Genomic DNA, 27,021 nt, shown 5'->3' with positions numbered 1-27,021 from the left:
CCAAAACCGCGAAAAAATCGAGAAAAACCGATAAAAAGGAAAAAATAAGTCAAAAATTTTGCGAAAATATTTATTGTTGGGTTACGGTAGCACTCGTTTGCCGGCTGTGTTTTCGAAAATTCTCCTTGAAATACGGTGGCCTAACTTGTGTGAAAATTCGGCCACAACTCCAATTTTTTTGCACAAGAATAATAATAGAATGCGTCAGCTTTGAGCCCATCTATCTCATTCCCTCTATAAGACATCAAAAAGTAGTCGACTAACAAAATGTTTATCATAATATCAATAATGTTTTTTAGTTGGCCACTTTTTGATATCTTTTGCAGGGAATGAGATATATAGGCCTAAAGTTGAAAGTTTGGGTGGCACTCTATTACAGTTTTTACGGTATTAAGACATTCTCGTTGTGCGGAACGAGAAAGTGCTAACAATGCTAAGCTTTGCTAAGTTTTGAAAATAAAAACAAAACTTAAAAATAAAACTGTTTGGGAGAAGGCCTAGTTCACTCATTTTTATAACTTAAAGCACAAAAGTTTTTAAAAATATATCTGCACTTTCATTTTAGTCGGTACAAGATTCTAACGCACATCACCTATTTTTTCTGGGTCCTCCCATTTTCTATTTCCTCTATTTCAATTTTGGACCTCCAATTGTTTTGGATCCTCTAAACTGAACCAGAACCGTTTTTTTGAACACTAGTTACATGTTTTAAAAAGAATAAACGTATTTCATCTAATATGAGCCTACCTAAACCGACAACTTTTAGGTCAATTATCTCGATTCCTGTGAGAGGTATCGAACATTTATGAACTGATAAAAATTTTATCATATTGTCACCAATACTTTACTAGTAGATCATTTTTGTATATATTCCTTAAGGATCCAGATAATTGAGCTCAAAGTTGACCGTTTTGGTAGGTTTCTAAATACGGTATCTTTTTCAAAACTATTGCAAATTAATTCCAGAATGTGCAGATAAAGAAGTACATTCTCTTTTTGTAATTAGTAAAAATCAGAGACGTCCGGAACGATTTTTTTAAGAAACGGAATCCGGAATCCGGAATAAAATAATTTTCCTGAATCCGGAATAAAAAATAGCCCGGAATCTGAAATACGGAATTTTGAGGTTTCCGATGGCCAGAAAATTTCTTAAAAGCCCACATTGTTATTTTCGCATTGTTAGTCGCGGAAGTTCAAAGAAGGCAGAGAATTCTTGCAGATTAACGTATTTGCAGAAAGTCCAGAATTTAAAATTTTCTCGGAATCCGGATATCTCTGGTTAAACTGCCTTATCTTACAGTTAGTGGAAAAAAGTAGAAAATCAAATCTGTGACAACTTCAAGAAAAATTCGAACTTAAATAAAAACTTTATTTGGGTAGCAGACGGCATTTGTGTGAAATCTCTGTATAGGATTTCCGTTGGGAAGTTTCTGTGATATTTTCATTCAAAAACCCAACAATATGCTTGTGTTAATAGACTTGCTAACATTTTCGCTAAAACTGATATCGACTTCTTTAAACCGAAGGAGATTTCACGAAGTCGTCGAATTTCAGGGTACTGGCTTCCTAACGTTCAGCATCATTGGCTCTTAAAAAATCTTTTAAAATCCAACAAACCCAACTTATATTTATCAACCAACTATTCTGATATTCAACATTAACTCAAACCCATCGCATTCCAAATCTTTCTCATTTTTATTGCTTCCCATGACCAAATAAACACCACGAGTCTACTAACACTCAACCTATGATCAAAACAACCTAGACCAATATTGCACAATTCAAAATCCATTCCATGTACCTTCTACAGTATCTCACTATGATGTATTTGAATTTGAACGAGGTGTAAATGTCACAAAAAGAGTCACAAGTGCACCATTTAGCACACCATGTAGGTGAGAAAGTAAACACGTTTTGGGTGCCTTGATTTGTTGACTCTACTAAATACCAGGTGGCCTAGAAATCTTGAATGGGATGTTACAAAAGCGTTCCTCAAGATTCAAACATCCTCGATAATCCGTAGATGATGACGTGGCAAAAGCATCACGATTAATTATGGATGCACGCCATCTATCTTGTTACCATCTGCCAACATTCCGATGCGCGCGTTGCGGAGGCTTAATTATAGCCCATATACACAAGGCGGAGGGGGACAGTTTTATGTGACAAGATACTGTCGTTTTTTTTCTTTTGAAAATGGAGATTAGGCTTGAGTGGGAACAGGTGGCTTTTTAGAGAGGATTTTGTGGAAGCAGATGTTTGAAGAGAGAATGCATTGAAAGAGAAGAGTTATGAATGACAAGTAGAAGGAGGGACTTACAACCTGAATTAAAAATTATGTGTACAGCATCCGGATAATCTGGTAATTGGAGAAAATTGAGAAGAGTCATAAGGAAAAAGAGCTTTACAAAGAAAGAAAGCAGATTGAAATATACGAGCGTATGAAGAGCAAAATTCAGATGCTATTGATCGTTGCAAAAACAAAAATTTGAAGAGTTTCAAGGTTTGAAAATGGCGCATTCGAAAAATTCAGCGAAGTTCAAGATATTAAATTTAAAATACAGATTTTGGGTGTTTTTGGAATTCTGCCTTCAAAATCTTCGTTAGGCTTTATGATCTCAAACTCTGTTTGGTCAGATTCCGGACAAGACCGCTACTAAAGGCCTCCAAGCTCAAACCAAATTATGAAAAGGTTCCGACCTAGTAGAATTGCAACTTTAAACTTCCAAAATCTGACCATGGTCCGCTATACATCTGTTTTTGGGCAACTTCTGACCAGAACCTGGGAGAAGATCCTCCGAAAAGCCGAACCCCTTAACTTCTGAAAAGAAGTTACAAGCCGATAGCCGAGTATATTTCAGAGCTTCTTGATTTCAAATTCTTGAATCTAAAAAGTTTGAGACACTGGAACTTGTCAGATTTTTCGAAACTGTGGAAATTCTGATTTTTCATGTTTCGATTATTGAAAAATTAACGGTTTCTGCGTTTCAGAGAGCTAGATTTTCAGAATTCGGTATTTGCCTGCTGTCAGATTCAAAAATTTTCAGTATTGGGTTTTTCAAGATTTCAAAACTCGTCTGATCGATTGGCTTAGCGATATCCATCAATATATTGCGGAGATACTAGGAGTTTTTTTTAAAGATTTTAAGTTCCGTTTTAGTTTTCTTTTCGAATTCTTTTTTTGCTGTTGAAGATGAGATTCTGAATCCCACAACCAGAATCGACTAGATATTCCCTAGGAAAGAGCCAATCCATTTACAACATCATCTTCATCCAGAGGAACGCGTATCTCCTTCTACCAATCTTGATAATCTTTGCGCAGAAATGGCCAAGTGAGGTACTAGGTACGAGATACTAAAGAGAGTGAGTAAAAGACAGATATCATCGAACGATAAGAACTTTTTGACGATCTTGATCTGCAGACAGTGTGACATAAGAGAGTGAGAAAGATGAAGTGTGATTTTATATGGAGAAAATGTATTTGAAAAAAAAAGAATAGGAATCGATTTATATTTGGTGATAAATTTTGATGTTTTAGTTCTTATTTTGGTAGCCTTGTCAGAAGTTGTAATCTTGTGATTCTGATATTTGCGATTTTTTAAGTTCGGGTCTCTGGAAACTTCGAAAACATTTTGATAAACTCTATAATTTTGAATTGAGGAAAACTCTTATCTCAAAAATTCTCTAGAAAGAGTCCAGAGATTTTGATTATTTTAAATCCTGTAAGAAAGTAACCATTCGTTTCTGGTTTTGGAAATTTACGGACCACGAAGTCTCAAAATCCTGCGAATTCGGTGGGATCCTGAAATCCACAATTATTTTAAAGTTCGGCATCTTCTCCAAGCATGAATTCTGCAAAAATAAAATTCTAAAATTAATGCAACTTAACTTAAATTAACTCAGAACTATCCCCAAATCTACTATTTTGATGCCAATCTAGACTTTCGAAACTTCTGAAACCATTTTTTACGCTTGATTTCTCTTGGAAATATTGCAAAATTTACTGAAAACCTGATCTTGTCAATTTCCCATTTCCAAACCTTGTCTTTTCCCATTTTTCTCGAAATTCGATTTCAATCCTGAAATCATCCAGAAAGATCCGAAAAAAGAACCTCGTGGTGGCTTTCGGTGTCCATTCCCACATTTGTCCTTGACTCTCTTTTTCTCTTCATTTCCTTCCTACTTCTCCATCACCATCTCAACACACACAACGGTCGTCGGAGGAAAGGGAATCGAATCGACAAAAAAGCGGCCGGCCCGATGGGTGCCGGCCATCTGCCATCTGTCTGAAACCTCTTCGATTCCAATACTCTCTACCTCTAACCCATGAATCGGGTCACGCACATAGACACACAAAACACGCACAACAGTACCGTGATGGTCATGTATGTCCTCGATGCAAATAGGCTCCGCCCCTTCACCCCTCCTCCTCCTTCGCCTCCTCCTTCATATCTGACATACTACCTCATTCCTTATTCAGGATCTTCTAAGAGCTCTCGTGCTCTTCTTGCTCTTATTCATATTCCTCCTAGTTCTGATATTCCACCTATAACCCTTGTCGGACCTTTGTGGGTGTTCGCCTTTTCGGTGAAGTTACTGAATGCTTCTTCACCGGGTTAACATCTACAGAGGTCCTAAAGGGTTCCATGACCCATGACCCCTAGAATTTCAAATAAATTAGGTTATTCGAAAACATAAGAAAAGAGGCGATTCTGCCCGTGACATCAAGATGCTTGTGATTATGCGAAAATGTTGGGACATATCACAGTTTACTTGCTGTCGCAGGCGGATTATTGCTATTGCTCATTTTGTGATTGTTTGAAGAAAAGAAGGCTCATGGAAGAGAAAAGAAGAGAGAAGGGCCGATCTGGATGTGCTCGTTAGTCATAGACGAATCACACTTGAAAGGTCATATGACTAGAGACACATTCAGCTTGGCCTGGATCTCAACGTTTGAGATTGAAAGATTGCTGGAAGTGTTTCGTTAGTCTCTTTCAGACGATCGGGTACGGAGAATTGGATAGGCATGTTCCGATGAGAAGGATTTGTTCATATCGGAAAAAAACTTTGGGAATATGTACTTATTTGAGCTAGTTTTCAGCGAAATTAAGAACAGAGACAAAACATATGAAGCTTAGAATCTCCATAGAATACCTTGGGGCAAGAGATGGGCAAAAATTGCGGTAGTCACTATCATAAAAAACGTCATTTTCAAATATTATCAGAAGACGTTTCTGGTTTTTTTATTAAACTCCTTTTGGTTCAGCTCATATTTACTATACTAGATTTAAGGTCTACAGTTCCCAAAATTCATTTTTCGAACATCATTGGTCCGCCTCCGCACCGGCCCCATTCCTGACCATCACACCATCTGTACCCACCCATTCATCCGACCATAATTTGGTTGCAACACAATGACAAGATTCGGATTAAGATTGCGCTAGGTGGCAATGATTTCTCTCCTCATCTTACTCCTACAGTAACATGGCAGATGGTCCCATACCAAGAGTGACGTCACCTTCTGCTGTCTTATTTGGTAAAACCACAGGCTTTGTTTGGTTTATCGCAACGGGTTGCACCTTATGAGAGAGTATTTGGCATGATGCCAAGATTGCACATTTATTAGAGCGGGAAAAAACAATGAACGGGGGGCGTTGACTTGAATCTCAAAAAAGGAAAATTGCACTGTCTGAAATATTCTAAAGCATGGATTCTGGGAGTCCCTGATACATCCTCCGTGGCTTTTTCTTTGGATTCTTGCTGCGTGTCTTCATCTTGCATACTGGACAGGTTGGAGCATTGCGGTGGATGTTGGCTCCACAGTTTTCGCAGACCTGAAACCCTTTGATATTTAGAAAATCTGAAAAGTGTGTTCTAGCTCACCTTCATTTTGCTGGCTTCCACAAAACTTGGTGGCATGCGATGTCTGTTGACTAGATTACGCGGCATGTTGACCATTGTTCCAGAAGATTGTGGTTGTTGTTGAGCACAGTTGATGAGAGATTGAAGGAAGGCTGGAAGCTCGGATGGATCACGCGGAACATCTGGCATCGTTTGAGGTTCACTGGTTTGTCTGAGAAATATGGAAAGGTTTTGCAGGGCTTTTTCAGGTCACATATGCTTTATTTACAATAAAAAGGGAAAAAATAACTTTTGGTATTTTCAGTTAAAGGAAAGCTAAATCTATGATTCTGGACAAGTCATTACCATACTTGAAAAATCAGGGCCAGCCCGAGTTTTCTATTCGAAAAAATTTGGAAATTTATGCAAATTTCCCGATTGACTCCAAATGTTTTCTTGAAAAGACAGGGGAAAAATTGCTGAAAACCTTTGGAAATTCTGAAAGGCCCTGCCCGACCCGGCTTGTTGCAAGTATGAATGACGATTACTGTACAACCTCTAATAGAAATGCCTTAAACAGTCAACGATATGCTACCATAAACACTCTAATAGAAAGAAATCCTAAATGTTAACTTTGTGCTCAATCATCTCGGTTCCTATGAGAGATAACAATAATGCGTCAACTGATAAAATGTTTGTGATATTATGATAAACAATTCATCAGTTGACAACTTTTATATATCTTTAACAGAAACCCAGATAATTTGGATAAAAGTTAAAAGTTAGAGGGCCTCTCTGTTTTACGGTCAGTTCATGTAAGACATAACCTCCAAAATATTCCCTCACTGGGAATATTTTGTCAGTTATTTTTCAGTACCAGCCTGTTTGCTGCCCTTCCGGCGCTTCAAACAGCTGGCTGGTGGGCCTTCGGCGCGCTTTAATGTATTTTTGGTTCGTCGCTTCGCACCTCACTTTTTGATTTCTTTTTATCAAAAGTATTCATTTTTTATTCACGTAACGCAATAAATAAATAAATCAATCAATATTATGTCATGCCCCTCCTTCTGTCCTCGTTAAAAACTCGAAAATTGAAAAAAATGAGTTCTCCGTGAAATCAGACTCTTTGAATTTTATTGTTGGATAATTTTCACAAGAACTTTCTCACTGGTAGAAGCTCTGTGCATTACGCTTCTTCTTTTTTGGTTCATTTTCTTTTTTAATCTTTTGATTGATCGATTGCGAAAAAAGTACTAGAAGGCTCTAAGGGTCGCCATGTTTTGGGGTTCATGGCTAGGTGTTTTTCACTGAACGTCCTCCTTTCATGAAAGATCCAATCAAAGATTGAAAAGAAATGAAATAACAATAAAAAGCGTATGCATGGCTTCTACAGAGTGGAAAAGAACTTTGGAAATTATCCAACGTTGGTCCTCGGAGACCTGGGCGGGGAGACCCTTTCATGTACTGAGCCTCTACGTGGCGAAAAGGGATCAACAGACGAAAGTTTGGCTTATCAGTACACTATTGATACAATCATTTATTTTTCATTAAAAAAACGTGGGTTTCAGTGGATATTGGCAGTTTTCAGAACTCGGCTGTCAGGTTTCCGACGATTTTGAAAATTTTTCAGGATGTAAAACAGACCTAGACTGAAAATGTTGCATTCACAGTATTTTTTGAAAATTCCATTTGTTTTCGATTTCTGAAAGACACCCCTTATTGGCCGGTTTTTGTACCGTAAACGTGAAAAACAGGTGTCTTTCAGAAATTGGCAAATAGCTGAAAAACTTGGAATTTTCAAAAACTGTGAATTCAAAGTTTTCAATCTGTTTTACATCCTCCAAAATCTTCAAAGTGATTGGAAACCAAGTTGTTGCTGTAGGACCTTCACACATTTATGATTTTTTGTAAAATAATAATATTTACAGTCTGATTCAGGTTGCACAGTAAATGAATTTTTGGGGACACTACCTAACGTTTTCTGATTTACAAATCCCATTAACTTCCAACTAACCTTGCCCATGTCGCTTTAAAAAGTTCTTCTTCCTCTGACGACTCCAATTTATGAACAATATTCATCGACTCCAAATTTTCATTAATGAACCCCCTCATCCTTCCCACTTCTCCCATCGCTACCATAATTTTCCTCTTCCTCTTCTCCAATTCTGACTTCGAACTCTTTGTTATATCCTCCAATGTATTGATATCCTGATTGATTTGTCTCAACTCTTCCGCATGATTTCTTCTCTCCATATCCAGCTCCGTTTTAATTCCATTACAGTTTGCGATGTGATTCTCCAGCGTCTTCACTGCCTCTTCTTCTTTTCGAATCTCATCTGCCAGTTTGTGAAACTCGTCGATTCCATTTCTAAACCAAAGAAAATATGAAAAAAAAAGAATTGCTCCCGATGAGGCTCGAACTCACGACCTTGCAAGGTTATGAGACTGACGCGCTGCCTACTGCGCTACGGAAGCCACGAAACATGAGGGTTATCACGACCCTTATCACTCACCTCAACTTGCCAATGCATTGTAGGTTGTCCGAGAAGATCTCCAAATTCATCACCAAGGAGCTCAAAGGAAATGGGCTGAAAAAAAAAAACGAAAAAAGTGGGGGAAAAGGCAGAGAAAAGGAAATACACAAGTGATAAAACTAGCTGGGAAAGATTGAAATAATCAAAAAAATGATAGAGAAAAAAGTGAAAGAAGGAAAATAAAAACAAAAATCCATTCGTAATGTGCCTTCCTCTTTTTTCTTCTTCCCAAACACTTTGACTCATCGTACTGCAATACATTTAAGAAGAAAAAGAGGAAGAGAACGATGGTCCTCCTTCTCATCATTTTTATTATTTAGATTACAAGTTGACCTACTCAATTAAAGTGTAATCAAATAGTAATGACTATTTGGAGCATGTTAGTATTTGCGGGTCATAGAAAAAGGCTAATTTTGAAGAAGGAGAAAGGATTGGTTGCTTTTTCGGAGGATTGAAGACCGTGATTGCCGAACAAAAACTCAGCTTATACATTTCAGAGAAAAATTCACCGTATTTGCTCTAGAAGTCTAATTAACTGGAAAAAAAACCTTGGTTAGAACCGATAGACACTATTAGATGGGTCTTTTATAAAATCGGCAACTTGAGAAAACGATTCTATTCTACTTGACATCCAAACTCCTTCAGATTCCCAAAAGCAGGGGATATGGCTTCCAGGTGAATGCGTTAATGACAAAATGACAAGTTTCGGGAGGAGGTTATAAGATGAACAACGACAACGTCGTCGTCTTCAGAAGACGATCAAAAACGAAAAAAAGAAGAAAAAGAAGAGGAATAGATTGATGGGCCATGACGACGTGACGAAAAGATGGAGACAAGGATTCATTTACATAGAAAAGGCCCACCGAAGAAAAAACTATTTTAAAAGACAGTCGTTTTTATCTTGCTTCTCTTTTGTATTCAAAGTTCGGAACGAACATTCTCATGATTTTTAAACTTTGATCTGCAGGTTTCAAGCGACTACTGTAGTGAAGTATCAGAAGCTCAACTTGAGATCAGACTCAACACTTCACTGGGAATGAAAACAAAAACTCTGTCAAATGAAAAATGAATCTCACTAATGAAAAAGACACTCGAGGAAGAAAAAAGCACCGAATCATCGAGAATCAACAAAAAAATGGGAAAAAGACCAAATAAGGAGAATGGCTATGAAAATTTGCATAACGACAATAAACTCGCGGTGTATATTGCTCTTAAAAAGAGAACAAGAGTGCATTTGCATAAAAATAAAAATGAAGGTGCGTTCTAGTTCGTGCTGGGTTGATAAAGTGAAGATGGATGGAGAGATAAAAGGATGAGTAACAGTTATGATAAGAAAGATGCGATGTGCAATAGTTTTATGAATTCTGTTTATTGTGATACCAGTCAGGAAGGATGGGGAGAAATGTGTGAAATTACAGATTTTAGTGGTTGAGAAGTATTCAGTACCAACAAAGTTGTGGCAATTAAAACGGTTTATGTGATAAATATCCAAAAATGCTCAACAGACAAATCATTTATCAAAATATCTGAAATTTTCTCATCAGAAGGAAGAATCCTCAAATTAAGAAAATTAGACTTCCAAGATGGGAAGACGAGCTCTTGGCTTGGTTTTCTTTTGGCAGAATGCTATCATGGGCCCACTCTGATATTTTTTTGGTGTAAAAAATTGCAGTGGGCCCAAATTATCGTGGGCCCAAATACCGTGGGTCCAATTTTTGATTTGTTGGGTCAAAAAATTATAAACCAAGCCAGATTCTAGAATCCAGTGATTTCGATTATTTTTCAGAATTGTTTCGTAGTGTTTTTTTGAAAATACATAACTTTGAGAAACAGAATTTCCAAAAAAGTTACACAACAACTGTTGGTCGGAGTACTGGCAAAAGCTTCAAATATGATACGCAACTAGTAACTAATTTCAAAAACGTCCGGCGATAACACATTCCCATGGATTTAATATATTAATGTACTGTAGCCCATATAATAGGCAAGAGTACCAAATGACCTAATTTTGATCCTACCGTATTTCCTCTAACAGAAGCTCGACCAAACCGTCAATTTTGAGCTCAGTTATCTCGATTCTTGTGAAAGATATCAAAAACTTGTCAGCTGATAAAATATTGCTGATATTATGATAAAGAATTTATTAGTTAATCAATATTTGATACCCATGACAAGAAAAGTTTCTAAAAAATAAATATATGGATAGAATCTCCCACAAGTACCTATTCAAATTTCAAAGAAATCGTCAATAGACTTATGACATCTGAAAAATCAAAAAGACTCTACTGAAACCAAACGGAAAAACTATATAAATCGAGGTGGAAACATTATTGGCTTCCGCTTCCTCTTCTTTCTATTTTTTATTTTTCCTACAATCGAATCGTCGAAAAAATCATCGCTTCTTCTCTCTTTTCTGCCTGTGCTTTCAGTGAGTCAGTTCTTTTAGAAAATAAAAGAAAATGAAGGCACATGAGAAACTGTATGAGTCATTTATAAAACGATTTTTTGGTTTGGAAAATTTAGATTCACATGATGAAAACAGAATAATGGGGTCAGAAATTTTGAATTTTTAAAGTTTTAAAGTTTCAGATCACTCTAGTTATAGTTTATTAATGATATCCATTCAATGGAAGACTAAGAAGTTATCCTTTAGTTTGTGAATTTTTTTAATAAAAAAAATGATCTCTTCTAAATAGCAATGGCTCCGTTATCAGTGATAAGGGTTCCCATCACCTTTCCTTGTGCTCTCCGGCTCATCATTCACCCAATCAAAAGGCCACCGACTCGGTTTTATTTTCAGCTTCCCAAAACATTGCAACAGGGCAAACAAGACGAAAATGTTTATTCATGAAAAAAGGAGATCACACAGTAATTGCGGAAAAAATATATGGACAAGATTTCAATAAATTAGAACTTGATTTCCAGATTATTAGGCGTCCTTTCTCTTTGGCTTCTTTGGGTTCTTGCTTCGGCTCTTGCTCTTACACATGGGACAAATTGGAGCATTACGGTGGATTTGTTGGAAGCATGATTGGCAAGTCTGGAAAATTCAGATTCGGTTTTATCAAAACATTTTATTTTCTCTAATAGACGAGTACTCCATTTTTTGAAAGTGAGTAAGCAGTTGACCTCATTTCTGCTTCCCAACGCTCACCGAGTTTGCTTTGATAGAAGCCCATCTTATACATGCACTTTGAGCTCAACTATCTCGGTTCCTATGAGAGATATCGAAATTTTGTCAACTGATAAAACACTTCTGATATTATGATAAACAGTTTGTCAGTTGACAATTTTTATATCTTTGACAGGAACCCAGAAAAATGGCTCAACTTCGAAAATTGGGCGGTTACCGTATTTCCTCTAGCAGAAGCCCACCCCAGTTGTCCACTTTAAGCTTAATTGACTCGATTCCTTTAAGAGAATTCAAACACTTGTCAACTGACAAATATAGAAGTTTTACGATAATCGCGTTCTTTGGCTACTTAATCCGCCAGAGAAAGAGAAATCTAAAAATTGCTAAACGTTTTTAACCGTACCTTCATTGGCGGTGATTGATGATCGGTTGACCTCATTTGTTGATGCTGCATAGCTGCAGCCATATGTGGTGGAGGTCTGAATTGTGCCGGTGGTGGATTCTGCCCGAATCCGCCGAGTTGTTCGAGGAACATTGGTTGGAAGAGTTGCTTGAAGTTGAAATTGGGGAACGGGGATGGAAGACCGCCCGTAGATATGACTGGAGTGACTGGCGATGTAGGAGGTTCGCTGCAAATTGGGAATTTTAGAAACTAAATCAAAAACTATTTACAACAAGAATCAACCTGAAAAACCTTACATTTTGAGATGAGTCTGTGGTAAGTCGTCAGTACTCAAAGCGATATCGCATCCAGTCTCCTTCAACTTTTCATTCGTCGCCTCCATTAATCTCATTAACAGTTCGTATTTCTTCACAATTTTCCCCTCTCGCTCCTTTTTCTCTGATTCTGCTTCGGCGATCTCTCGCTCCAAATCACTCTTGTCCTGAAAAATACATATTTTAATTCTTGAAATTACTCTTTCGAATTAAAAAGAACAACAAAAATCTAGAAGAGAAAAAAAGCTCACCTGATTGATCAACTGAATAATTTCCGAGTGTTCTTCCTTCTCCTTATTCAACTCATCAATGGTTTTTGCTGTCTCTTTGATGAATCTGAAACGGTGGAAATTGGATATAACCAATTAGTAAAAACTACTCACTTTTCAGTGTTTTCGAGCTCGCTAAGCTCCTCGAGTAGCTCGTTTCGTTTAGCGAAATAGTCATCGACTTTTGTTCTGAAAAATAGACAAAGTGGATAATGAAAACTTATTTGAAGTCCTAAATTAAAAGAAATATGAATTTTCAGCTATCACTTTTTATTGACTTTTATAATCTTTAAACTATTAATTTTTATATCCCGATATATTCAAATCCTCGAACTCTTAGGATCCCCTATTTTCGAAAAAGTGACGAATTAAGGGAAACGTCGGAATATAAGACTCGACGGAAGAGAATATGGTGTCGTAAAGTCACGCTTGGAATAAAAGGACATGGAAAGATGGATTTTAATCAGGCACACACATATACATGGACAAACACAGGATGTCTTGATGTACGTACACGTCCATGTATGAAAGCAAATATTTTATACAACTGGAACGGGCACCAAAAATAGGATAGTTGGAGGATGGGTTACGGTACTATATAATATGAAGTTCTACAAAATTCAGGTCATCTTCAGGTCTTCGACCCTCAAAGATCTATTTGCGAGCCTCAAGGCATTATAACATGCTAGTTGTCATCTTACTTTTTATTGATTCTTAGGGGTTTACAAAAGTAGGTCAAAGTTGTCAGATTAGTCTAAAAAGTTCATAGTATATTAAACAAAACTAGAGCTACAATTTCGTAGTTTACAACTTTTTTGAAAAATCGAGTCCTAGGGAGATATGCCCCGTGGAAGTGAGGGCGCCATTGAGAGTTTCAGCGGCACCTCCAAAAAGGGGAGGTGGCGCGCTTGGGGCTCTATCTTTTCAGGACTTAGTTTTCCCAAAAAGTGGTCAATCAAAAAAAAAGGAAGCTTATATTCGGTTTAGTATACTCTGAAAATTTCAGACAAATCGAAAAAGTTTGACATCGATTATCAGACGGCCAAAATATATCATTTCTGACCAAACTGCAAAATTTCAATTTTGGCAATAAATTTGGCAATATTAAAGCTTTTATTTTGCACTATGGCTCCAGGGAGCGAAACCTCTTTCAGCTCTTTATCCAGTTACAGGTTCACGGGTGTCGTATTACGGTTTCATGATCTTATACCCACTTTTCAATTGAAACTGGCCGAAAAAAAACTTTCTGACACTTTCATACTATATTTTTTAAGCTAAGCTAGCCCTATTCTAAAAACCAAAGAAGTTATCTTGGTTCACTCGAACTCTCATTCTCCTCCTTATTCAACAGAACCATACATCTCCAATCTTCTAGTTCCCATGAGGACCTTCCGAGTTTGCACCTGCTCCAATCATAAAATCATAATCTCAACAGGATATGTGTCAATCTTCTCCTTATATCTCCAAAGTTTACCGACACTTGTAACTGAGGCTCTAAGTACTTCACCCCCCGAAGGATTACTGTAGACGTTACGTCAAACAAGAGGTCGCAACAAATCCAATTAGGAACACAGGTCTTTTTTTGGTTCGTCCTTTCGTCAAAATTTGGGGTCGAAGGAGAGGACATTTACATTTCCGTGTATTACGGAAGGCGCGAAATGGACTTTGAAGTCACCGCTTGAAAGGTACCTACTTAAAAGAGTTATGCAAGAGTGAGAGGACATTCTCATCTTTTTTGAGAATGAGAAAAAGCGCTGGGAAGAATTCGAGGATCTAGGAGAGTTACGCAATTCTGAAAATTGAAATGCTGGGAGTCTGGGAATAGTTTTGGAAGCGGCGGATATAAAAGACAAGACATAGAAAAATAAAGGGTTCATATTCAAATTTATGCGACTATTTTGAAATCCTGAAAAGGCTTGGAAAATGCGACATCGTTGCTTGGAAAAATTCTTGAAAATCTAGGATTAGATATTCGAGTAGTATTAGACATTTCCAGAATATGGATTCGAATATGTTCATCTGCACCTCGGGAACCCAGAATATTTCCAAAATCAGATTGATAACGAAAGTCGCTCCGATATTTTTCCAATTTTCGGTAACTTGTAATAGAAGGGCCCCTAACTTTTGAATTTAAGAGAACTTTTTTCAGTTCCTGTCAACGATAAAAAAGTTGTCAATTGATGAATTGTTTTGTCCGTTGGAAGATTTGTGATATCTTTCAGAGAAACTAAGAAAAACTAGCTCAATCTTGACAGTGTGGGTGCCCTTCTATAGAGACTGTACGGTAGGAATTTCTAAACCAAAACCACGAAGACATAAAAAATTACAGAAGTGGGCCAGCTTTAAAAATCCCGATATCAGATTGGTTTTTTTTTCAATTTACGGTTTGATTGGGTTTTAAGAAAATCCCTTACCTTAATTAGCGCCAAAATCAAAGGATAGAAAAATTTGTGATTCAAATATGCAAATTTTCAGTTTTCAAAATTCTGAAATTTTGAAAAGCTGTAACCTCAAGTTTTTCTTAATCATTTCGAAGTTTAAATTCTGGTTCAGTTCTAAAATTAACACATAAAAAAATCTAATGAGTCTATTGTTAAAAAATAAAATTTCCAGGTCACCAACTCTCTAAAATGCCTACTTAAAAAACCCAATAGTCCCTTCCAACTCATTAAACTCACTTTGCATTTGCAACTTTGTACAATTCGCTCATCGATAAATTCGTCGTCGCTGTCGTAGGAGTCTCCACACCCATAATCGGCGAAACTGTGGCTGCGGTCATTTTTGCAAGATGGAGAAGCTGAGATATAAAATATCGAAAAATTGAGGATCGTTAAAAATCGGTATGTTTGTGAAAAGGAAGGGAAGAGGAAAACTCATGGGAAACTGGGAAAAAATATACATGGAAGAAGGAAGAAGGAGCCGCAGCAGCAGCAGCCAATCAGAATATGGGCGGAGTCGGGATATATGGAATAGGAGGAGGAAAATGAGGAAGAAGAGGAAGAGTGTAATAGAGAGCTGGAAGATTAGAAAAAGAGAAAGAAAAAAGGATTTATTCTTATACAGCTAATTGACATTTTCAAAACTAACTTGGGACAGGAAGATAAAGAAAATTATGAATTTTAAGATGAACTTTCCTGAATGTAGTGTTAATGCTCGGGCTTAATTATCTATGTTCCTGTGAAAGATATCAAAAATATGTTAAATGATAAATTACTTATCCTAATATCACCAATATTTTATGAATTGACAGATTTTTGATATCTTTCAAAGAAAGCGAGATAATTGAGCTCAAAATTAACAATTTGGGCAAAAAAAATATTATTTCAAAAAAAAAAAAATTCATCCAGGATCTTTTTTGAGCTCTCAATTTGCCAGTCTCTCTAAATAACTAGGTCACTAATTAATCAACAAATAAAACAAACGGGCACCCGCCATTTGTAGATCCACCTTTTTGATAAAGGACCAATCTTGATATTTCCTATGAACACATATTATTTATTATTTTTTAGAAGGTTAGTGTCAATAATAGATTGTCTATGAGATAGGTTAGCTTTGGTTGACTATTGATAAGCTGGTCTAGAAACCTTAGTTTGTTTAAAACTTCACTTCCGGCAAAATAACTGAAATTTGCAATACAAACTACAAAATATTATAACCTCCAATAATGAAATCAAGAAGAAAACTCAAAAAAAAAATGTTTCCATCAACTTTTTCACACAAATCTCTAGCTTAATCTACTCAACACGCAATATCTACAGTAATCCTTCCTCTCCCTCTCCCCAGTCAAAACAAACATGACTCGCTTATCTCAAGGTTACCAACAAACTATTCAAAAATCTTTACCTCGAACAGGAACACTTGAATGGGTGATGAAATGGAAATGTAAATGCGAATGGAATCTGTGTAAACTCCTCCTCCTTCTCCTCATCCGATATATGCAATTAGGAGGTCTTCGTTTTCTCTAAAGTGCTGCTCGTAAATCAATCCACTCTTTGAGATCTTTTGGACCACTATCAAAACACTCTCTGGCTGACAAAAATCATCGATCAAATTGTTGCGCATTCTCTTAGAAATCGACACTCTGATGTTGAAGAGGAAGAGCGGTACGAATCAAAGAATCCCATTCCTCCTCTCCTCATCCATCACATTCAGGTGTCTTCGTCTTCGGAAAGGTGTCATACGAACACCTGCTAATTGGGGGAATTATCGAGAAGATTACTTGTACTTGTTTTTGAAGGGATAACTGTCAGACTAAGTAGAGGAAGAGGGAAATGTTTCCAAAAGAAGAGATTACTGTAAATTCTCCATAGAAACCCAAACTATTCATGCACTTTGAGCTCAATTATTTAGATTTCTGTGCAAGATTTCAAAAGTGTGTAAACTAATTACAAATTAGTGATATAATGATAAATAATTTATCACTTGATAAATTTTGGGAATCTCTCACAGAAATCGAGATAATTAATTTCAAAGAGGACAGTTTGGGTGGGCTTCTGTTGGAGGAAACACGGCAGATTAGAAGTTTAATTATCTGGGCTGAGAGAAATTTTAAAAAACAATTTACTGATAAATTTTTTATCATAATATCACCAACATTTTATCAGTTGACACATTTTTGATATCTCTTATAGGGTCCGAGATAAATTGGCTCAATGTATATGGGTTAGCCAATTAGGTGGACCGGAAGAAAGCTATGAATATCAGGAATCGTGAGGAAGTAGAATTTAGTTTTTACATCTGAGAGATTGATTCATTTTTGGGACCAGAAAATAAGGAAATTACGGAAAATTGAAAAATGAAGCTCTGATTTTGAGAATTTTCCAATTGATTCTAAACTTCTAAAGATTTTGTTTTAAAGATCCCAATACCTGAAACCGTCCAAAAGTGAAATAATTTGTTGAACTGATTAAATAAAACTATTTTTGAAATTCGAAAGTTTTGAGAAGATTTCAAAGTTTAAAACAGGATAACACAAGAATTATTGAAATTGTCAATAAAATCCGAAGAACCTCAATCGCAGATAGGTCTGTTCGCCTTCTGGGAACATGCTATTTTTTATTATGCCTGCCTCTGTTTCTGTTATGACACTCCGAAGCATGACACATTTACCACGTGTCTAGTGACAAAATATTAAGGACGGAATGAGTAATACGACCAGCTGAACAGGCGGAAAAATTTAGAACTCGCAAAACTTCGAGAACGGTCAGATAGCAGGTGTAACTTCCAACGAAAACTTTTCTGGGTAAACGATCGACGCAGCAGAAAAAAAAAGTTGAAAATGAGAATGTTTGTGTTAAACGAAGCAAGCGCGTGTCGTGTTTCTCATGAAAAGACACCCCCAAAAAAGGACAATTGAAATGTGAGAGATAGGGAAGAAAGAGCGAGGGAAGGGGAAAATGATTACGGTAGAATAGGAAAAGTGGTGGGCGGAGCTTAGGTTCTCGGGAACTAAAAGGCGGATAGAAGAAGAAGTAATAGTTAGAAGAAGTGGGTAGAATAACAAATTAGGCGGGAAACGATGATTAGAAACTGAAACGGAACAGATATATCGTGTTCCTTTTGGGAACGATGCATTAAAAAACGAAAAGAAGCATAGATTTTTTTCAAAAATCTGAAATCCGGAATCTCATGAAATTTGCACTTTGTGAAATATTCTCAGAAAAATTACTTCATGATTTGCAAGTATTCAGACTTTCAGATCCTCGGAATCACAAGATGCTCTATTATCATTACTCGCTCTTTGAGGTAGATTATCTCGGTTGCCAGGAAAGCCAACAAAAAATGGTAGGCAAATAAAATGTTTATGATATTATGATAAACATTTTATCAGTTTACTAATTTTAATTTTTAATATCTATCATAGGAGCCGAGATAATTAGGCTCTAAGCGCATGTATATTGTGGGCTTCTATTTGAGCGGTTACCGGACTTCCTTTAATAGGAGTCTACTTTGAGCTCAAATATCTCGGTTGCCATGAAATATACCAACAAATAATAAACTAACAAAATGTCGAACGAACAACGAACAAATTTCGAACGTTTAATGAACATTTTATTAGTTGAAAACTTTTAGACAAACGAGATAATTAATCTCAAAGTGCCCGTGTTGTTGAATATAAAAGATTTGGAATCTGGAAACCTGAGACTTGAAATGATCTCAAAATCTTTAGATCCCTTGTTTTGATATGTGTAAATTTGGAATTCGTTAATTTCGAAATTCCAGAAACACAAAAAATTCAGAGTCCTAAAACTATAACTAAAGGGTTAAAGTTAATTTTGAACCTAATTTTCCCATAAAACCATTTGTTTACACCCATCTAAACCTTTTCATTCCCAAATTCTTGTCTATTTAATTCATCTCCACCCCATGTGCCGATATAGTAATTTACGACCTATATCTTCTCTTCTTTGAGGACTTCTTCTTCTTCTCATTTCTAATCCATCTGTTCTCTCTGTCCACAAATACAATATCTTTTATGGCACCTTTGGGTTAGAAAGAATAGAAATAGAGCATTCTTGAGAGAAAATGAAAACAAATGGAGGGGGGGGGGGACCCGAGAAAAAGGGCAGAAACATGCATTCTCATACCTTTATGAATCATCATCTCAATCTATTATTATTATTTTCTATATATGGGACAGAGAGAGGAACAATACAAGCATCGATGACAATAGAGAGAAGAAGAAGCTGATTTATTGGAAGTTTGAATTTTGTATTTGACATACTAGAAAAGAAATTAGGTTCATCGCTACAGGCGATTCGCCAGTATCCATTTCAGTCTTCTGTTGCCACATGGCGGGTGTCTGCCAAGTTTTACGATGATGACTGGTGATGTTGCCAACAGAACTTTGTTTTATACAACATTTGCATTATGAGACTGACAGAACTCTACAGGCTTGACATGTTTATAGCATTCTGTTTATTTTCAGTGACACCTGTGGAGGCAGCAATTTTCAATTTGTTTCTTAATTTCTGTGGAAGATTCTGGGGTTGGCTTCTTTGAACAGTTAACGAGTGCGAATTTGCGAATTATTGCAAAATGCGTTTTTTAAGTAAAAACTTTTTAGAAAAAGATGAAAGATTTCAGTATGCTGTATTTTCAGCGTCTTGCTTGAAGAGAACTTTTTTCGTTCGTTATTATTCTGGTACCAAACAACTGGAGCTGTGGAAGTGAAACGCCGTTGGCCGTGGCCGGAAGTCCCACAACGACAACCGTAACCTAAAATATAATATCTTAATTATCTAGATTTTTATCTCGTTTTTTATTATCGCTGTCTGAGAAAAAAAAAGTTTAGAGCGATGAGATCGTGCGGTTGAGATCTTGTGAAATTTTTCTTGAAGGTGCAGGTGCGGAAACTACCGTACTTTGAGCCTATTTTTGAATATTATTTTCCTATTTTCTCAATTTTTCGACAATTTTTTTTTAATGTTATCATTTTTATATCATTTTCCTTTGATTAACATCGAAAAAAAACTGAAAAAATTGTAGAAAAATTGATAAAATATAATGTAAAATAGGCTCAAGGTGCGGTTTAGTTGCCGAGATAATATGAATCCGGAAAATAGAAATATTTTTAGGTTACGGTAGTTGTCGTTGTGGGACCTTCGGCCGCGGCCACCATTCGTATTCAAAATTTACCAAATCTGTCCTTGTAGTATTGTATAGTACCTAAGATTCTAAAATTGACAACTTTCCCATGCGAAGGAGTGTCTGTATTTGTGTACCGACTATACAATTTGCATTTAAATGGCACTGTAACCTCCCGAATTGAATACCACACACTCCATTCAAATAACCCACACCTAGATACTCAGTTATTTTCCGACCCAATATAATGTCTTTTTTAACTCACCGCCGTGCTTCTCCCCTCTTCATGCTTTACCACTTGAACCCATCGATTCTCAAAATTTGACACCTCACCCCACAGGCCGTAAAAAGACGGGAAGATGCGAAAGGGAAGGAGTGCAGATGGACGGTACCCTGGGGAGAGAAAAAGGAATCGGAGTGGGTTACAACATCCAAAAGAAACAGGACACCTTCAGAAGAACGGGCGGCTCCATTAATCAACGTCATTAAGCCTAAAGCAAATCGAGTACCGTCTGGTGTTGGGAAAATTATGATATAAGGAGCCTCGTGTGGGAGGACGGTTTTTTGAATTCGTGATTTTTAGGGGAATCAGAATCCCGAATCCTCCGGGGACTTCTGGAGCCGACAAACAAATCATTTGTTATAAGGGGTAACACTAGAACAAATGAATTATTTTTTCGCGCATCCCAAAACTAGACAGAAGACAGAAGAACGAAAACGAAACAAACTTTACATAGAAAATAAAGGGAACTGATAAAAAAAAAGAAATTTTCAAATATTACACATAAAAACAAGACTTTTACAAATTTCAACCCATAATAGACTAGGAACAAGTGTGTGTGCAATTCGTTGATATTTACAGAAAGAGATGAGTATTCTGATGAGAATTAAAAAAAGAAGTAGATATACAATTATTTCCAGATTTTGATGACACCGTCGTAACCAGCAGATACCAGAAGCTCAGAGTTCAGCAGCGTCATATCAGTGATTGGAGTGCGGTGATAGGTTGATGGCTGAAACAAACATGGTGAAAATGGAATCTCGAAAAATCAATATCACAAACCTTGGAATCTAAAGGAACCACTTTCTGGTTTTCCTTCGCCTCCGTATCCAACACATTCCTCTCGTAAATCACCAATGGATCTGTGGATGATCCTGAAGGTGTGTTGGCAATATCATTCTCCTCGAAAATCGTACGATACGCAGACCGTCCTTTAGGTGGCGAGGACAAAATTTCGCAGCCGATTGCTCTCGATGGATTCCATTTTCGAATGGCTCCACGTGTATCTCCGGTATACACGACACCAGTTTTCTCGCAGACACAAAGAGCACGAGTGACCAGTGTTTCTTGTTTCCGTGGATCGACAGCACTATAGGTTAGAATCGGTGCTCCTCCAGTCCAGAACACCTTCTTTCGTAGTGGTTGCGCTCCCAATTCATATGAGCTCACTTCTCCTTGCATTGTGAATCCAACAAGAACTTCAGGACTATCCTGTCGAGATACTGGATTCGTCCATACTGCATGTGGTTGTACATTGATATGAGGGGACTCCCAACGAAGAACCTCCTCACGGAAGCGGAGATCATAGAGCATTAAGTTTCGTTGACTCGAATTATTTCCAAGAACCATCCAACTCTGTTGCCATGGATCGATTGCAGAACAGGTGATGAGTCCATGTGTCTCCTGAAACTTTTTCCTCCAAATGTCATGTCGTTTCAGTGGCCCTTCCGATGCTCCGACTCTCAGATCGATTCCATACAGTGCTCCGTGATGAGTTCTAACAACTGTCATCGGACCGTTACAATGAAGATACACTGGTGCTCCTTCTGCTTCCGGTATCCGAACTTGTGTGATAATGCGAGCCTTACCTTGCCCGAGATCCGCCCATCGAACATATCCATCGTTGGAAGCGGCACACGGGTACTGATCGTTCCATCCGACAGAATTCACACACTCCCGTTTTAGTTCATTCGGAAGCCATGTATCTTCACTTCTCGCCGCACCATATCCCTCTCCTAGAACCGCCCGAGTCTTCCATACTTTCACAGTACCATCTGCAGATCCACTTAGGAAGAAGTCACACTCCCGGTTGGCAGAGAGTTTCGTAACTTTTCCAGAGTGCTCGTGAAGATGAGTGATAATTGTTCCTTTCACATTATTCGACGATCCACCGAGCGAGCCTCCAGATGCAGAAGCACTTAGAACTGGATGACTCGCACTGGCAACAAGGGGTCTTTTGGGGCGACTATTCACATTCTTCATGTGAACGTCGTTGAGATGAGCAAGCATTTCATTTACCGTGTTGTCGAATGTAGAGCTTTTGACCGAATGGTACGGTGTTGGGGTGTTTGTTACAATTCGTTCCTCCTCTTCATAAACCACTTCTCCACTCAACATGAGAGTATCACGTCGTTTGTTTGAACTGTTGGGAATGTTGATTACAGTTGTAGGTTTGACATTTCCAGTTATCGCAGAATCATCTCCATATGTGAATTCTTTTCGACGGACACGACTGTGAGCAAGCGCGGAGAGATCAATAGTTCCGACTTGACGGGTGAGGTAGGTTTCCATCCCAGCGCTGAAAATTTTAATGATTCAGATTCCGAATTTCAGAAAATCAAGGGGGAGACACTTACGTATTTCTGGTCTCTGCCATCCTCTCGAAAAGTTTTCTGAATACATGAACCGCCCATATCAACCGTTTTCTTGTTTCCAGGGCCGCCTTCAAATCATTATGCTCCACAACTCCCGCAATGTTTTCCGTCTTGATTTTCGGGAAAATAGGATTGAACCATGAGCCAGCTTCGAACGGTTTACCCATTGTGTAGTGTAATTCTGAATAAATTTAGTTGGAATATTTGGAGGTTGAGAGATGTTATAAACATACCTAGAAGCGTAGTCAAAGCCGTTGTATTATCCAAACTTAGTTCTATAATTTGATTGAATGTGACACGGGGAATCGGGTCGATGAGCTGACTCATTAGAACTGATTTGCTTTGCAGAGTCAATATCCGTCTTTTGGATTCTTCAATAAACGGACTGACGAGAGGAATCAGTTTTACATGAATTTCGGCTTTGTGCCATTGGGAGTTGATGGCCAGGAGAATGTCGCAGACAGCGGATCGTACCCAATCATTCTAAAAAATGGAACATTGAAAAACTCAAGTTTTAGAAATTTCAACTCACCGGATGTACTAAAAACGGTAGCACATCATCGAGTAACTTTTTGACTGATAATCGATCCAAATTTTCGTTCTTAATCAGTATATGAATACATCCAAGAGCTCGAGTGATAACATGCTCCTCGCCATCTTGAAGGCCCTATAAATTAAAATTTCAGTAATTCAAAGTTCGAAGAAGAAAAACTAGCCAACTGTAAGAGTGGAACCATTCCTTCACTTCGCTTCTGCACACAAACAGGTAGAGAATCGAAGAAAGCCGCTCGCAATCTCCATTCTGTTTTCGCATTTAAAAATGTACACAAAAATCGGAGAAGTGTATCATCGTCTGAACATTTAGAATTAGTTGATGACCTGATGAATATCTAAAACTAACTTCCTATTTTTAAAAAGAAATGATAGAGCAAGATGAGTGATTTGCTCTCGACCAAACACCTCTTCACCATTGGATCTTTACTACATAGTGCTGAAAACATTGCAGAAACTCCGTGAAGCAAAGCGCCGGCATCATCATTTTGTTGTAGATCACCAGTTGTTGAAACCTCGTCATCGTACGGTGTGGCTTGTCGAATTTCTCGACCGACTGTATAAAATCTGTAAGCGGTGTCAGCAAATTGCCCAAGGGACGTAGCAATGGCAAATAGCACGTGCTGGGGACAGTCAACAGAGTCGTTCGACATGGAATTCTGGAATTTCGAGAGATTTAGGAAAGCTGACAAAGAGAAAGGACATACCAGGAGAGGGAAAAGAAAATCAACAAAGACCAGCGATTCTTCGAAAGTTTTCGGCTTAATCGGAGCGAGAAGTTCAGCAACAGCAGTCACAGCAGTCGCACGGACCTGGGTTTCTGGGTCAGACCAAAGATATGTAAAGTATGGAAGTATCCGATCTATTGCAACACTTGAATCGGAAATTGATGAGAGCTCAACCAGCATTCTGATGGCATCCTGCAATTTAAAAACTAATTCCTTTTTTCAAATATTCTCCATTAAACTTACAGTTTTTGCTTGAATCGTTCTCAACGCTCTGAGATTGGCTGTGATCAACGAAACGAAGAGAAAAGCGAAAGACTTTGACTCATCACTTTCTGATAGTCTCGCCCACCATAACTGCTTCTCTCGTTTTAATTTGCTAATAACATCATCTGGCTCCAGATACGAAAATTCAAGAGCTTGGCTGAAATCATCAGTCGTCGAATCTTGAGACGTTGAGGCACCATAGAGCGGTCGGAAACGATCGAGATAACGAAACAGGAAGCTTTCCAAAATGTTCGGGAATTTCAGAGCAGCTCCGGTGAGCACTGCGTTTGCTGATATTCTGAAAGTGGGATCTCGATTCAAAAGTAGTCGGAGTAGAGGTCGATAGGCCAACGGAACATCTTGGATCAGTCTGAAATCGTCAGATTTGAATTTGGAACTTTGAAGAGCGATATATACCTTAACAACATATTAGCAGCATCACTATCATTCATAGATCTATATTCACAAAGTGAGCTATAAGTGAAGGGAGGACGATCGCAGAGCAGCTCGAAAACGATGCACCCCGCTGAGAACATGTCCATTTTGGGTGTCAGAGAGCCAAAAAGCCACTCTTCCTGTCCATTTTTCAGTTTTTCCTCGTATTCCGTCGCCGAAATAAATCTTTCAGGTGCAATATAACAACTTTGACGACGGCTGGTATCGAAGAAAAAGGTGAACGACGATGGGTTGTCGTGTGTCAGGAAACAGGGTTTGAATGGAGCAAAATCTGTGACTTGAAGCCAATTTGTAGAGGAAATGAGCACATTTTGAGATTTGAGGTCTCCATGACATACTCCAGCTGTTTCGCATTGGGATAGTGCTTTGAAGAGCAGGAAGATGTACCTGCAAGACAGGAAAATATTTTTTAGAGTTTTCGTTACGTGAAAAAGTTTTATAGGTTACTTTTTGTAGAGAACAAATTGTGGAAAATCGTTAGATATTTCAATTTTTCCAAGAATTGTGTAAATCGAAACTATGGCTGCCCACAGTTCTCCTAATGACATAATAGAAACGTTCAACCACTTTTTCACTAATATTCCGAGTAACAAGAGCTTCGATATGAGCTACAAAGGTACTTTTTTAAAAAGTGTTTTTTCAAAACTTAAATTCTCATTTTCAGTGTACATTCGCGAGTTGGCAGATACTGAGGATCGTACGATTTCGGCTCGTAGCTCGTCTGCTAATCTTCAAACTGTGAGCCAACCGGTGACAATTGCTTCCCATGGAACTGTTCCGACTATGTCGTTGAGCTCAACGAAGGCATCAATTCAGCAGGAGCCGCTATCTTCAGCGACCAATTTAACACTGAACACGCTGGCTTCATCGAAATCAACAAAATCAACGGATGTCACATCGAGCCAAATTGAGCGTTTGTGTGTGGAGAACATGAATCGCAAGCAACGATCAATGATTGACCTGACTGAATTCAATCAAAAATTCGGGAACGGATTCCAACCGCCACCACCGTCGACTGGAACACCACCGACTGTGTATGAGAACTTGAATGTCCTTTCGAAAACGACAAAGAAAGAGAAGAAGCCTGCTGTCTCTCCTGCTCCATCTACATTCACCAAAGACAACTACGGAAGACTTGTGGAGTCAGATTCCACGTTTCGGGGATCTGATGGAGAAGACCCACTTTACGTTAAGGTTGCCGATTGCTTCGATTAACTGTTTGTATCTCCTATTATTTGATTTTATGTCATAGAATAAATACTTTTGACACAAATTTTCAAATACTTACCACATCTTTTCTGCTTCTACAACAAACGGTCTCGTGCTCATCCGATCGAAAAGTGTGTGCTTTTGGAAGGCTCTGACCATTACAGCATATTTCTGTTTAACAAGAACTTTCTTGATAGGACAGCAATTAGGACTCTTCATAAGAGCTTTCCGGATATCTATGATTCGCTGTGGAAACGGATCCAGAGAGGCCAAATCTTGTCGAACAAATACTTTGTAAACGAAGACACCTTCATGTGTTCTTCCACGAGCTACTTTCATGAATCGGGTGCTTCCAAGACTGCAATATAGATTTTTAAAATTCAAGTTTTCTCAATAGGTTCTTACTTTTCCACAGCATCACATGACAAATCGTTAAGATACACTTCGACCGGTAAAATTTCTGATGGATTTGTGGTGAAAAGTGAGTTTACATTACCCATAATTTATCTGAAAAATGGGAAATTAGTTGATTAGTAACCGTAAATGTTGAGAAATCTGACTGGAAATATTGCAATTCGGCGCACTGACATGTGAGAGCGAAGAAACAGTGCGCTGACAGGAGAAACGCAGAGAAAATTTCTAAGGGGCGCAAATGCTGTGGACATGGAAATTGTTCGAGACCCCGCAAATTCCGCGGAAAGAAAAAACCGGGGAAAAAATCGGGGAAAAGNAATCATNCNACAAAACCCAATGAAACTTCTTGTGGAGTATGTTTCCAGTCGTGGAAGTGTGGAATTCGAGTCGCTTCCATCTGAAGATCAGAATCTAGTGAATTTCAATAGCAACATCTTCAAAGTAATCTCAACGAAGCCTGGCGAAATGTTTGTCAATCTTTTTGACCGAACTCTGGACGCATCGGCTCTCAAAGATGGAAACTGCCTTCGTTATCCTGTGGAAGCCGATCTTTGTTGGATGTCGGAGTTTACCGATTCCGTTAAACAGTGACCAACACATTGTTATACAGTGACCAACACAGTGTTGATGTTCACATCTCTAACCTTTTCGAGTTACCGGAAAAG

The 27,021-nt window shown here is 37.9% G+C and overlaps 6 protein-coding genes and 1 non-coding gene across 7 annotated transcripts; 3 read left to right on the top strand and 4 right to left on the bottom strand.

Moving 5' to 3' along the window:
• Window positions 1-5,699: 5,699 nt before the first annotated feature.
• Window positions 5,700-8,401, bottom strand: CBG02748 (the record flags this gene model as incomplete). Its single annotated transcript, XM_002630955.1, has 4 exons — window positions 5,700-5,834; window positions 5,884-6,073; window positions 7,853-8,206; window positions 8,352-8,401. The coding sequence occupies 4 exons, from the start codon at window positions 8,399-8,401 to the stop codon at window positions 5,700-5,702; spliced, it is 729 nt and encodes a 242-aa protein (XP_002631001.1).
• On the bottom strand, window positions 8,239-8,313 carry CBG28881. The gene has a single exon. It is a non-coding gene (tRNA).
• Window positions 8,402-9,450: 1,049 nt separating the features above from the next.
• CBG25615 lies at window positions 9,451-9,639 on the top strand (the record flags this gene model as incomplete). Its single annotated transcript, XM_045242445.1, has 1 exon — window positions 9,451-9,639. The coding sequence occupies one exon, from the start codon at window positions 9,451-9,453 to the stop codon at window positions 9,637-9,639; it is 189 nt and encodes a 62-aa protein (XP_045098151.1).
• A 1,662-nt stretch (window positions 9,640-11,301) lies between these two features.
• Window positions 11,302-15,270, bottom strand: Cbr-vab-23 (the record flags this gene model as incomplete). Its single annotated transcript, XM_002630956.1, has 6 exons — window positions 11,302-11,412; window positions 11,909-12,134; window positions 12,205-12,389; window positions 12,474-12,558; window positions 12,606-12,680; window positions 15,170-15,270. 6 exons carry the CDS (start codon window positions 15,268-15,270, stop codon window positions 11,302-11,304), a joined length of 783 nt encoding a protein of 260 aa, XP_002631002.1.
• A 5,719-nt stretch (window positions 15,271-20,989) lies between these two features.
• CBG02750 lies at window positions 20,990-26,442 on the bottom strand (the record flags this gene model as incomplete). Its single annotated transcript, XM_002630957.1, is given in 13 exon segments — window positions 20,990-21,091; window positions 21,142-22,657; window positions 22,716-22,914; window positions 22,967-23,216; window positions 23,266-23,397; window positions 23,399-23,400; window positions 23,446-23,586; window positions 23,635-23,944; window positions 23,993-24,205; window positions 24,257-24,647; window positions 24,695-25,120; window positions 26,022-26,300; window positions 26,348-26,442. Coding segments are annotated over 13 exon segments (4,056 nt in total).
• Window positions 25,337-25,948, top strand: CBG02751 (the record flags this gene model as incomplete). The annotated part of the gene is made up of 2 exons (XM_002630958.2): window positions 25,337-25,349; window positions 25,398-25,948. The coding sequence occupies 2 exons, from the start codon at window positions 25,337-25,339 to the stop codon at window positions 25,946-25,948; spliced, it is 564 nt and encodes a 187-aa protein (XP_002631004.2).
• Window positions 26,443-26,692: 250 nt separating the features above from the next.
• On the top strand, window positions 26,693-26,947 carry CBG25614 (the record flags this gene model as incomplete). Its single annotated transcript, XM_045242444.1, has 1 exon — window positions 26,693-26,947. The coding sequence occupies one exon, from the start codon at window positions 26,693-26,695 to the stop codon at window positions 26,945-26,947; it is 255 nt and encodes an 84-aa protein (XP_045098150.1).
• Between the last annotated feature and the right edge of the window lie 74 nt (window positions 26,948-27,021).

Source organism: Caenorhabditis briggsae, assembly GCF_000004555.2.
Source record: "Caenorhabditis briggsae complete genome, chrII, whole genome shotgun sequence".
Taxonomy (NCBI): Eukaryota; Metazoa; Nematoda; class Chromadorea; order Rhabditida; family Rhabditidae; genus Caenorhabditis; species Caenorhabditis briggsae.
This window is presented reverse-complemented; position numbering and strand designations above follow the sequence as displayed.